This window comes from Lonchura striata, chromosome 8 (assembly GCF_050655825.1).
Source record: "Lonchura striata isolate lonStrDom1 chromosome 8, ASM5065582v1, whole genome shotgun sequence".
Classification (NCBI taxonomy): domain Eukaryota; kingdom Metazoa; phylum Chordata; class Aves; order Passeriformes; family Estrildidae; genus Lonchura; species Lonchura striata.
This window is the reverse complement of record NC_140710.1, coordinates 12494262-12508359: the sequence shown is the minus strand read 5'-3', so window position 1 is coordinate 12508359 and position 14098 is coordinate 12494262. Positions and strand designations below refer to the sequence as shown.

Genomic DNA, 14098 nt, shown 5'->3' with positions numbered 1-14098 from the left:
TTCCCCTGAGGAAAACTGCAGCTCTGAATTGATATTTGCATCTCTGAGTCAACTGAGTCACATTCAAAATCATATCAGACTTCAAATCTCAAAAAATGTCCTGTTTGAGTTATGCTGGGGATTGTGACTAAGTTTTATTCCAGAAATGTATTCCTGCAAGGCTTTGTGGCTCTTGCTGTACTTTAATCTTGTCACTGCCCCAGCTTTCGTGCCGCTTTCCTTATCTGCATCCTATCTCTGTAAACAGCTTATGAGAACACTGACCAGCAGGAAGCAGGAGCACCTTTCTACAGCTCATCCTTGGGTGTCTTTTCTGAAATCATATTTTTTCTCCCTGTCATGCTCCTAAATCATTTCTCTTCTGCAATAAATTGTTATTTCTCTCCCTATTAGAATTCTTTCCTGTCATTCATCATGTTAGGAGTACCTTTTGCTTGAGATTAGAAACAAAATCCCAGTACATTTCAGGAAATCTTTAACTCTTTTCCTTTATCATGAGTGCCACTCAAGAGTGCCACCTTCTTTGGGAGACTTCCATTGGTTTTTTTTGTTTCAAAGTTTTGGGGTACTTCAAAAAAATGGGCTGTTGGAAAGATGGATTTATCAGTATTGTGTTTCTCTCAGTTTGATGAGTAAGGTGCCTGAATAAGAAAGCTTTTGAAATGTTTTTCAAGTTTGGTCTGAAAGTTATTCAATAGACAACAGAAACCTTGGAAGATTTTGGAGAGGAAATGGTTTTATTGAGTCACTGAAGGAGATCAACTATGCAGTTCAAAGCAGGAGTTTAGGATTTTGTTTGACCTTTGATTAAGATTGCTGGATCCCCATGCTCATACAGACAGCACATGCTGAGGCTCTGCAGAGATGACAGTCTCAAACTTGTGTGTATCACTCCTTTTCACTGTGTCATTGGAGGCCTGGGATTAGCCCTGTAAAATTGTTCATGTGAATTTTCAGGTACAAAAATTATGACTTGCAGAGCAACTGCTAAGAGGTAAGGCTCAAGACCTGAATCTTGCTCATCTCTTTGTTAATATCTTTCGGGTGACTAAGAGAAAACAAAATACTTGAAGACTCAGATCAGTCAGTAGGATGAATTTGTAAGTCTGCTTTCCTGTAATGCTGAGAAATATCACAGAAGATCTTTTAAAACAGGCCATTAAAAAAATGTGCGTTTAACTATACTGGTTCTGCTTTGATGTCAGAATTAAGGGGGTGATTTCTTTATATCCTTTTGACCTCTGTTTTTTATAAAAATTCAGAATTCCTAAACACATCCTCAGAGTCAACTTCTACCTGTAGATTTTTGGATAGGAAGAAAATGTTATCAGTTACAACCGTGGCAGAACACACACTCATCTCAATCTTTTATTCCAAGTGTATATCCAATTAAACCATTCATTTCAGTATCCCACTGATCTCTCACTTGTTGATTCACACAGGATGAGGGCAGATGAGTGCTGCTGAACACCTGATTACAACCTTGGCAATAGGAAAACTATGTAGACAAATACCAAGACTGCCAGCTCAGCATTCAAGACGTATGCAAGTGAAATACCAGAGCCTAATTAAGCTTATAGAATACTGCTTTCTTCAATCATCAAATGTAAATATATTTTTCCATAATTTGTCTTGCAGATGATAACGAGTGTGAAAATGCTACTCAGCCTTGTGGAGAGCATGCCAATTGCACAAACACAGAGGGAAGTTATTACTGCACGTGTATGTCTGGTTTCAAACCCAGTAATGGTCAACAAATTTTTGTTCCTAATGATGGAACCTCCTGCGTGGGTAAGTTATTACTGTCTGCCAGAGAGCTTTACATTGTCACTCTTCCCTTGTTGCTTCTCTTAATTATAGAAATCTAGCAAAATGCTTTCCTATTTGTGAAGTTTGGAGTCTGGGGATAAAATTCATAGTTTGGATGGAAGGAGATTGCTTAATATTCCAGTTCAGGCCCACACTTCTCCCTGACAACAGAGCAGCTGCCATTGCTTTCAATGACAGTTGCATCTTGACTCTGCTTGCAATATATTTGAATCCACGTCACAGATTTACACAATAAATATATAGTTAAGGTAACATAGAAATCACTAATTCACCCATTTATGCCACTGCTTCATTGATCTGTGAGCAAGGTGGTCACGTTCTCAGAAAAAGAAAGTGACAAAATATTCTGCATTCAGATCTGGATCAACAAATTCTCTATAAGTTTGCACTAGTATACTTCAAATATTTTTTTGTTTGGAAACTTGGTTAGGATACTTTTGGAAATTTTTCAAGTCTAACAAGCAAGATCAGTGGTTATCCTACCTCCTGTGCCATTCATTAGCCTCTGGTTCTATTGCAGTTGAATGGAACACGTTCAAGATTACAGGGGAGGAAAAGTTCTCTGGAAAAATGTTATTTCTGAACAACCATGCAATCCTTTAGGATTTCCTCTCAATGGAAGAACTATAACTATTTCTCTTTTTCAAACTCCTGGTAATTTTCTCTGTATGTTGCAAAAGTCCTCAGGGAATGGGAAAATGAGAAATAAATCTATTGCCCTTTACACCTTTATGCTGACAGTGTCTGATTCTAGGTATGTCTCCTGTGAGCTTGTGAGTGCTGACAACCTCTCTTCTCACTGCTCTTAATATCAGCAGAGTGGTTGCATATTAAGCCAGAAAGTGATCTAATCGACATTTCTTGCCCATTGCTCACATCCATCTAAAAGTGTTCTGCTTTATCCAGCTGCTATGAATCATTCTTAAATTAGCTGGGATGGAGACAGTTAGCACATTGAGCTGTAAATATTCTCACCATTTCTGCTCCAGGTTTTGATTTTTACATTATGATATTTCCTCAGCTCCGGAAGTTTGTCTTCAAAGTCATTTCTCTGACTCTTTTTGTGTCACTTTAACTTCTTACCCCTAGCTTGATAATTTCTTCTCTTTTTTTCCTCTTTACTGGGCAGATTGATCTTTTTTTTATCCTCTACTAGAGTTTAGTTTAGTACTTCTTTGTTTTGAATATCCACACGGAGGAGCCAAGCGCTTTCAAAACACACTGAAATTAAAAATTACCTGTGGGCACCTTTTTTCATTAAACAAGTGTACCAATTACTTTACCAAGATGTGAGTCCTAAACACAGCCTTTTGATGCACAATTAATTTTTTTTCCTTATCCATCAGGGAAGCCATAATATAATATTTTGTACCCAATGATTCTGCTGCTACAGGTAGCAGATATGACTTGCACACAAACAGCTGACATTTGTGTATTCAGGGTGACAGCTGAAGCAAATTTCAACATTTCAGTTTAAATAGAGTGCAAGTTATTTAGTACAAATCACAGAAGAGAAGTACAAGGTACCCATCCTACACAAGTTTATGGGGCCCTACATTATATTTTTAGATTCTGCAAAGTCTTAAATCTTCTTTTTAATATGTGTATATGTATATATGTACATGGCAGTAACTTTGAAACTTGAATTTTGGAGAGCATGCCATTATGAACCCTATTTGTTTATGCCCTCAAACCTACCTGAGTTTCCAGTAATGCAAGTGAGTACATAAATATGTGTGAGCAAGTCACATGCACATACCTGTGTATTCCCTCTTCAGAACCCACAATAAGCTCCCAAGTAAAAAGTAATAATGTTCCCCAAGGTAGCAGATCAAAAGAAATCTTGGGACAATGGCTTTTAGAAATGTTGGTTCACCCTTAATCCAGTCCAAATGCTGAGTTTTGAGTTGAGGGTCAAAAGTATTTCATCCATGTTATCAGGTAGAATTGCTGAAGAGATGACAAAGAAAGATGCAGATAGAGGAGGAACTGGACAGTAGGAAGGGAAAGAGGAGAAGAAAAGGATAAAGGAAATGGAGAAGAAAAAAAAAGGAATGCAGAGATGTGACATTTCTGAAGACATTTTTTGCTGTCCTGAAAGTGAGCTATTAAAATCTATTTTTTGTGCAAAAGCCATACTTTTCCTTAGACTTCACAATTTATTGAATGTCCAGCTGCAGATAAAAAAAGTAAAATAGAAAACTATTTTTTTCACTCCAGTCAACAGAGTAAAAACATGAAAATGGCCCTCTGTGAAATGAAAGTGACATCCATGCCACTCTGTTTTTTTGGGGAACATGCTATCAGATCTCCTCAGGTATTTCTGAGAGCCCTGGGAAGGCACCCATTCTCCCATTCTCCATCTCATGCTTTGCTGTGACAAGGGAGCTGTACAGCGGATGGAATCTGGTGTTGGGCCATGTTGCTAACTTTTCTTCTACCTTTGCCATTCATAGCCTTTTTCAAATCTACTTTGTGTGTGCTGCTGCCTTCCACAGTGTGAAGACACAGGGAGGGAACATCTAGTCCTTTGCAATTGGACTTTTCAATCACTTGCAAGCTACTAATAAGCAGAAGGTATAATGTAGACATCAAGCTCTCTTGACTGGCTGGTGAAGAATCAAAGCGATGTAGGTACAATCCTGTAATTGGCAAGACTGAACATAATAACTGTTCTCCGTACTTTTAATTTAATTGGAATTTCCTTGCCTGCTGCAATAGATGAGGAGTGACAAAGCAAAGAAATAAAATAAAAGGTTATAAATCTATTTTCACACTAGCCTAAGTGGTGTTGGTGATATTATTTTTCTGATCGCAGCTATTATAAAAGCTTCAAAGTTCAGCTCCAGGATTTGTTTTGAATATTTACTGAAAGGCCAGGGCTTTTTACAGACCTATGGCAAATGCTCTTCTGTTTAAAAAGCTGCTGTTCTTCAACCTTTGCTCAGGAATGCTGTCTGTGAAGACTGATCACACAGCCTTGGCAGCCCACTCCTGCTCCCACAGCACATCAAGGAGGAGAGTTTGGGATCCACCCCCCAAAGCTCCACTAAAATTGGATTGCTGAAAGCACTGACAAGCTGTTGTCCGTGTGTGGTCCAACAATTGCATATTTGGTTAAAAAAGCATAATTACAAAATATAAGGAAACAAAAGCCTACAGCTACTGCTCACAGCATTTCAAAGCAGGAACTTAAAAGCTGCATTCTTGCAACTGTCACAAACTGTTGGCTGCTCCTGGAAATCTCATTGATTTAAAAGGGATTTGAAGCTGATTAATACCTTGCAAGTTCAGGCATATTGCCTTTTAATTTTGTCATCCAGGAGTTGTTTTTTTTCTTCTGAAAGCAGTAAATTAAATAGGTGTGATATGGACCCATTCCATATGGACAACACAACTGCAGAAAGTTTATTTGCATGTACTCAACAGGGTGTCTCTATCCGACTTTAAATAGGAGTCCTGTTGCCAGAGATGTGCCAAAATACTTGAATTTCTGTTCTTCTTTTGGATAATCCTGTCTTCTCATTGAAATCTCTTACACCTAATATCTTATATAATTACAAAAAGAATTTGCATGACTGCCCAGTAATAACAAATCAATTATTTACTGATCTAAAAGTGTATGAAAAGAAAAGTGTCACGACAATTTTAGAACATTTGTATAAGTAAATCATATGGAGATCTGTTCCATAGTAACAGTATTCTCAAAAGCATTCAAATATTATTTTTTTTATTTATAAGTTATTGTAAGTTTTGGCAAAGATTGTTGTCAATTGCTGGTGTTTTAGCACTGCATTACATGATGAATGGCTTGTTCAGATGTACATGTCCTCCATGTCGCTGACAAGGCCAAAGAAATCTTTGGTTTGAGGGTGAAGTGTTTTCTAGTTAGACAAACTGGCTTTGTCATTATTTTCACCCTTCCCACTTCATTCAAAGTCTCTCTGTCTAACAGAGTCACACAACAAGGGACTGACAGACACTCATTTGTTTCAAGCAGAGCTTTATAATTTACTGATGTGAGAGGTTATTTAAATGCCAAGCATAAGAACTTTAGCCTCATGTCTTTAAATGACAGCATTTAATTATGAGGTACCCTGTGTGTAGCACTATATCATGCTATTTTCCTTCCCTTTTGCCAGATTGGTTCATGTATAATGTGGTTAGCTCCATAACTATGAATACTGAGGTCACAGAAACCATACAAATACAGATAATGCAAAACTCAGCTCCTTAAAGAGAAACATTAGCAGTTTGGAACATTAAATATGAAAATCAACTGTTACCCTAATGCAAAAAATCATAATTTAACCTCCTGGTTTATACCTCCATGCTGGCACCAAGCCATTTAAACACATTGCTTTCTTGGTGGCTCTTTCTGCAGAGCAGTGGTGGCTGGGAAGGGCAAATGCACCTCCAGCCCCACATCTCCCTCCTGTCTGTGCAGGAGTCTGAATGCTTTTCCATGGCAGCTTCTGAACTTCAGGCTTAAAACACAGCATATCAGTTGCAAATCAGAGCCAATGGCTCATTGAGAAAAAGAGATATATGAAAGTGAGGTGGGACTTCAGCCTTGAATCCCAGGGAGACCTCTGTCCAAGTGGACAGATGGCCCCTAGGTGTCCTTCAGATATTTTTTTGCATTCCCTCTATATATCCATATACATGCAGTATATCTTTCCATTTTTCAATAATAACTTTATTTCACATGTATTATTCCTCCTTCATGTGCTCCTTCTTGAAAACCAACAAGATTCTTGTGTTAAAAGCAGAGTGTGAAACTAGTTCCTATATGCTAATAGTGTATTTCCAGCCACCCCATATCTGCCTTCTGCTTGTCTGCCCTTAATACCCTCTCTGGCTGAGCAGAGGCTGCCTATCAATCCATATAGCTCTTCTCCTCCACTGATCAATTAACCATTTCTCCTTTTTTCACCAATTTCTTTCCAAAACTAAACGTCATAGCAGTTATTGACTGGAGCTGCCATCCTCTCTCCTCCATTCCCTGCGCTGTCTTTCCTTCAGTTCAGTTCTCAGGCCACTTTAAACCCACTCATGTACCACTCCATTTTTCAGATATACCTGTCCCAAAACTCTTCATGTTTTTCTCCTTTCCAGCACAGCACTTCACAGACCATTACTTCATTCTCCAGAATTATTTGGTATAGTTCCCAGTTTGCTTTTTCAATTGAGTTATTTGATCTTTATCTTTAGCCAGCCAAATAATGCAAAATAATCAGTACTTCAGCCAGGGATTTAGTACCCAGCTCTCCTAAATTGATCAATTCATGGATTCCCTTACTGGAATTCATTGGTTTTACTCTTGGACTATGCCCCACCCAGTTACTGAACTTGTCTACCTAATGGCAATTTATTTAGAGGTACAAAAGACATTTTAGGCAAATGTAATTTAAATGTGGATTAAAAAAAAAAAAAAAAAGGATATGCCAAGCACTTTAAAAGGCACAGAGTTTAATTCTTAGATTAAGAGGATGGACAGAATGAGCTTTTGCAGTGTCTTTTTAAGCTGCAACTTAAAAGACAAGTCTGCAGGGTTTTTTTCTTTTTCTAACTGAGCTGAGAAAATCTATTTAGTCTAATCTCTGAAAAATGGATTTCAGATGATTTGCATCATGTCGACCATTTTGTTATGATAGAATTAATATGGTTTTAAAACACAAGCAGTGTAGTATTATATAGCAATAAAAGTGGTGGTATAAAAATATGATCAATTATGATTCATCCTTCTAATCCTTAAGTATTATAATTGGCAGGGGTTTTGCCACTGAGATTGTGGGTTTAGTTTTTCTTTTTTTTTATTACATAAAATTTTATTATGAAACCGCTTGTAGTGTGTGGGGCTATTATCAACAAAGCAGCAAGGTGTTATTCTGTAAATACTTAATAAAAATTCAATTTCTCATGATATTTGCAGATGTAGATGAGTGCAGCAATGAAGGAAGTGTTGCCTGTGGAGATCATGCAAAATGTGAAAACGTGGATGGAGGGTTTAACTGCTCCTGTAAGGAAGGTTATCAACCATCCACAGGAAAATTGCAGTTTAAGCCAAATGATGGCACTTCCTGCCAAGGTACATGATATTATAAAGGTTTATGTGTTATTATAGAAATACATCTTCTGAGAAACACACCAGTGCCTATTTATCTTCAGTTAGACTAATCAGCAAGACATGAAAAAGAGGCAAGGCTGTGGCATCCACTATTCCTGAGAATAGAATAATTTTGTAAATGTATTTTTGCTAAACAGTACAATGAGATCCATCTGAAATAATGGTTACCTCCTCATAGTTGTCAGATCTGTACTCCACTCTGTAAATTTGAGCTCTCTCTGCTCCACCTGTGGAAGTCCCATAAAAGGGACCAAGCTCTCTACCTGAATCAAACAGCTCGTTCCAATCCAATGCTATAATTATGGCCAAGGTAAAGTCTTTGTAATTGTAGTTTGAGAATGGAATGCTGTGGTTTATGTACATAAATTCAGAATGCTGGTGGTTTGGGGAATGACCTACAGAAGAGCTTTTGCAATTAGTATGTATTGAATATTGATTGAACTGCAATGTATAATTAGTTTCCCTTTTTATTTTTACAGAAAATCCAAAGGCCAAGTGTGAGTTATTCAAAGACTGTATAGCTGAACATATTAATAGGACTTTAGCCAGAGTAAGTAGCATTGTTTTGTAGACTCATTTTCAAATCCTTTAATTGTTTCTGGTTGAAACTGCAATTTCAATTATAATAGTTTTTAAACAGTTTTTAACGAAGCCTTGAAGCATACAATTGAACTTAAGCATGTTGACAGAAGGGGTCTTAATACTTTCAAATTATTTGAACTAGTTTGTATGTTCTACCCATGATAATAACTTCCTGGGAATCTGCATGTTCTCTTTCCAGCAAAGTGAGTCATGATGCATGAAAAATTCAAAAGTGTGGTAATCACTCAGCTGTTTCTGTAATTTCTGGAGTTACACACTGCTGCATTTACTGATGTGCAATTATTTGCTTGTTCAAAAGGAAGGCAAGATAGATTACAGAAGTAATGTCAACAAATGACTAAATAGCAAAGGGAGCCATAGCATCTTGGTATGCCAGTTTATTTACTCCTCAAAGGCAAGTGTGTAAAGTGATATAGGATTTATAGAAACAAATATCTGTGACCAGAGTATTTTTCACCAGAAAATACTTTTTTTTCACCAGAAACAGATATTCCTGAAGCAAATTAAAAATGTATAAATGAATGCACTATCCATTATTCTACAGCTACAGAATTGTCTCATTTTAAAGGAAAATGAAGCATAAGCATAAATAAATTAAAAGCAATTGCATATGTTTGCATTTGATATTAAGCAATTTGATTAAGTTACTGGACTCAAAATATATTATTTTAAAGAATTTTATTAACAAAACTTATATGTAATACTAGGTTAACATACTTTTTATGTTTACCTGCAATGTAAAACGTTATATCAAATATGATACCTGCTTATCACACTTAGGTGCAAAGCCATGGTAAATGTTACAGCAGAATCTTAAAGTGAGATTTTTAAAAATATATACTCAATATAACCTTAAATTAATAATTCAAAATACTTTCATGTAAAGAACTGTCAGATTTTTCACCTGTTTTCTAGTTCTGTCCAGTTGCAGTCAAAGACAGAGCAAGGCCCATAAAAGCTGCTCAACAGCAGAGAGTAGAGATCATACAAAATCAGATGTTGAGTGTTTTATTAATTAAATTCCAGTATTGTGAAGTAAGAATTCTTCTCTTACTCAGCCATGAGACTGAAATGTGGAAGGTTAATCTTCATTCCACACTCTCCTGCCTATACTTTAAAATAGCTGTTTTTTGTAAGTGCATTTAGCAGTTAATAAGCTGAAGCACTGAAGGAGAAATAGGCAGTACAGTTCATTCAACTACATGCCTTATAATTTGCATTTGAGAAAAAACAACTAAAAAATATACAAATACTTCCCATCTGCTCCCACCTCTTGAGTTAAATTTTAGAAGAAAAGTAAATAGATTAATACAGAAGCAGAATAATCATATCATTGATATTTAATTATTTTTGCGCATTTACTAGTTCACTTTAGATCATCAGGATAAATAAAATTTAGCTGCTGCAGGGAAAAAATATGTAATGATAGCATACCATTTTTTTTTAATTGTGGTTGTTTGTGAAGGTTATACTAGACATGTGTAATATCAATAATTTATAGGTCAACCTGTTGATTGAAAAGGGGATTTTATGCACAAGTGTCTTATAAACCAGTAGGTTAATTAACAGAAACCAGTCTATCAGGTTCATTTTCACGTGCAGCAATATGGCTTTAATTGTTTCATTAAGATATGAATTCTGGCATTTTTCAGATTAGTCATTTAAAAACACCTCTGGAGAAGCTGCAAGAAATTAATAAAAATACTTTGGGACCTCTTTTGCCTGTAGAAGTGGTTTCATATGTTGAAGCACTGTCCTATTCATCATGGAGCACCATGAGTGACTCTGCCTCTGACAATGAAGCCCTCCAAAACACCACCATTAACGTGAGTGGATCAAGCCTTGGAGTTGTGGGGCTGTCCTTATTCCAAAGATAGCTCATGACTCTTTTAAAACACACGCTTTTACTTGCAGGTTTTAGTCAACACTGTGAACAATTTTTTACAAAAAGACAAAATTGCAGTCTGGGAAGCTCTACCTGTAGATAACCAAAGGAGGAGCCTGACCAAGCTGCTGCACACTGCAGAGCAGGCAACACTTCTCATGTCACAGAGCTTCAAAAAGACAGCCCAGCTGGATGCTAATGCAAGTGACATAGGTAAGATAAAGAAAATTATTCTAAGGTATACTTTAGATGTGGATTAAACTGAAGAGTTTTTCAGCACAATTATGAAGATTAGAAATGGTGCTATGTGAAAGATACAGGTGTTAATTTGTATGATTTTTGTACCTAACACCTGACTTTCAGTGTAGGTATCATAATTTTCAAAGACCAAACCTTTGAGTCCAGAGCAAGAAAAAAATTGAGTCTGTAGGAACTTGTTTTCATATTCTCTTTAAACCTCTCATTAGGGCCATACTCACACAGCCTAGATTCATTTTATAAGCACAAAATTATCCTATGCATCTGATGTGTATAAAAAACACCAGTGGAACAAAATCTGGACTTGCTGTCTACAGATTTTTTTGACTCTTTTTGGTTCAGCATAGTTATTATAAATGAACTTGGAATAAGGATTGTACCTAGTGAGTTTGATCTTGAGTGGCTTTATCTCAACAGGAATTTCTCATTTTAAGAGGAATTCCCCAGGAGGATAATTCGTTAGTCTCAACTGCACCATTTTGCTCACCTACCTTCTCCCTGTGTGCTGGTGTCTTCCTACCAATACCTGCTGATTTTGCTGTGGTAATAATAGTTTTACCATTCCTTCTACTGAGAGCGGAGTAAGGCTGACACCAGCCACTTTTGCAAATCCTGATAAAGCATGGCTGATTCCTTTGTCAATGGCCACTCTTTCATCTTTATTTTTCTGAATGTCCCCAAACTGTATGTGATCTGATTTCTTATTTTAGATTTAATACATTTCTTCAGTGTCTTTCACCAGCTTGCTGTTTTATATGATGACTTGATGAGTAAGATTCCTTCTGTGGTCTCGAGGCAGGTCAAACCACCTGTTCTTCCCTTACCTTTCCAAAAATAGAATGATGAAAAAGAAGGGAGGCATTTGTTCCTTGGCATAGGCTCTGTAGAATCAGACTTAGGTTGTTGCAGAGCACCTCTGGGTCTGCAGCAGGTCCAGAGCAGTGCCAGGTGCTGGGTGCAAAGCCCCTGTTCCCCCCTCCCCACACCTCCCTTACTTGAAAGCAGAACCTCTCACGACCACAGAGCTGAGGCCATGAAAGTCAGGAAGAGAGGATTCGAGTGCAGTCTCCAGTGGAACTGTAGGTATCAATCACCAAGGTGACAGAAAAGCCTGATAAAGAGAATAGAGAGGAATTCCTGTGTTGAAAGGTTAATGATTGTATTCCTTGGTTTTGTTCTAAAACGGGAAACTGAATGAGCCTATTTCGAAATTGGACCCAAACACCAAAATTTTTTGTTACTGTTTTTCAGCATGAATAAATTTTTCACGGGTCTCGTATGTGCCACACACAACTATTTTCGGATAACACCTACAACATCACCCCTCTCTCTCCACTGCTTTTTTTGGTGCAAGCTCTTGAACTATGAGCTTTTCAAAACTCCAGCCAAAGAAAACAATTTCTTAGGCCCTTACAAACATTTTCTGACAGCTGGTCTATTGAATAGCTCATATTATTTTTGTGTGCTGTGCTATAAGCAATGCAGATGGTCTAGCTTAGTGATATTCCTCTGTCAGTCAAGTTTTAGATTTGTTTTGGTTTATTTTGGTTTGCTTTGTTTTGTTTTGTTTTTAAAACAAAGCCTGATTGACTTCTTTTTTTTCCCATCCTGGGTGATTGAAACTCAGCACTGTAAAGAAGTAAAGAGCTCAATAGTCTCTAATGTAGTTTTTGTCCTAAGGGGTGATGCTTGTTTGTTTGCTTTTTGACAAGACACATCATTAGTCCATGGTGTAATGTGTATTTGGTAGCATGGATAGATAACCATAAAATATATACTTTTCAAAAGTTGGCTTTTATCAAACGTTATTATTCAGTGGAGAATTTTATGCTTCCCTTTTTATAATTGTGATTTGTAGCTCCTTTCAGAAATACATTTTTAATAAAGCAATAGCTCTTCCTAAAGTAACCTACATTGTTTTTTGCAGTACCTAATTTAAGGCAAGGTAAATAAGAGACTATATTTTTCATGGAAGGAGCAAAAAGTATACAAGCAAAATGTATGCATGAAAAAAAAAAAATAGATGTTTAAACAAACATGTTATACTAATGACATTTTTCTTGAAATATTTTGCACAAGGATAGAGTCTTAAAATTCACAGTAATTATGCAATCCAGTAGCACACTTACTAACCCAACTCTAAATTATGGTAGGTCATAATGTGATTTGTACAGTATTATTCTTCTTTTACAGCGCTCAAGGTTTTTGCTTTTGATTCACACCACATGAAACACATCCACCCTCATGTATACACAGGGGGAGATTACATAAAGATCTCTCCAAAGAAGAGAAAGGAACCTCATCCAAATGGTAAGAAATAAAGGTTGGAGGGTAGGTGGGTTAATAAACACCTTGGATAGACTTTTACCCACTAGAAAGCAGCCTAATGTGCAGTTTACCAAGGCTGAACTTCCCCACTGCTAACTACAAAGAACACAAGGTATTTTTATCACTCTTTCTCCTTTATTGTCTCAAGACTGATATTTCTAACATATCCAGTGGCACAGTGAGTATCCAATGAGTTTTCACACTGGGCATTGGTACTGCAGACCTGAGCTTTATCCTTTTCTCAGCCATAGATCTGCTGTATGACTTTGGACATACAGTTGACCTTCAACTTTCTGTGCTACTGCTCCTTCAAAATTTGGTGCATTTTTCTATTCAGAGAGTAGCTCACTAGGGCAAGAATGTGTGATCTTTAGTACCAAAAGCAGCAGGACCTAGATCTGGCTTGTACTTCAGAGTGCTAAAGAAAGGGCTTACAATTACTGTTGTCATTAAATATAAATACGTATCACTAAATATAAATACATGTATTTCCACTAAATATAATTACAATAAATATAAATACATGTATCACTAAATATAAATACAGTTCTGGACTTACACCACATAATTTAATAATCATGGAAAAGATTTTTTTAAATCTTTATCTTCCATCTAATCTGTATCTCAACTCATATCAGTATCTAAAAATGTGGTTTATTGTGGTACCAGGGAGAAAATCTCTACATTTTTTAAGATCAGCACTGAAACCTAAAATATCTCCTACTTTTTTCCATCCTGTGTCCACTGTAATGGAAGTCAAAGCAAGCCAAGTACTTTAGAGAAGTCCAGTATTTACTTCAGGTTGGAGACATTTCAGTTTATAAGAGCTGACATCACATGTGTAACCAGTTGCAGAACAGCAGCAAGCATACATTACTCTAGGAAAAATACATATGCATATATCTATTTAGTATTGCCAGTGTGAACACGCATTTTTATTTCTAATGCCAGTTACATTGTTTTAAATAAAGCTATATTTCATTGTCGCTAAAACATTTTTATAAGTATTCCACAAAGACTCCATCTGTTTTGCATATTTTATGCAATAGCAGCTATAATGTCTA

The 14098-nt window shown here is 36.6% G+C and overlaps 1 protein-coding gene across 2 annotated transcripts in view; it reads left to right on the top strand.

The window, feature by feature from the left end:
• The window catches only part of ADGRL4 (adhesion G protein-coupled receptor L4), a 73622-nt gene that overhangs the window by 34997 nt on the left and 24527 nt on the right, over positions 1-14098 (top strand). Inside the window, exons 3-8 of one of the 2 annotated variants that reach the window (XM_021527315.3) lie at positions 1639-1791; positions 7766-7921; positions 8440-8510; positions 10216-10389; positions 10478-10661; positions 12900-13016. In XM_021527315.3, the coding sequence (XP_021382990.3) occupies positions 1639-1791; positions 7766-7921; positions 8440-8510; positions 10216-10389; positions 10478-10661; positions 12900-13016 (855 nt within the window). The remainder of the gene's footprint in view (positions 1-1638; positions 1792-7765; positions 7922-8439; positions 8511-10215; positions 10390-10477; positions 10662-12899; positions 13017-14098) is intronic. The other variant, XM_021527336.3, reaches the window with a different exon arrangement.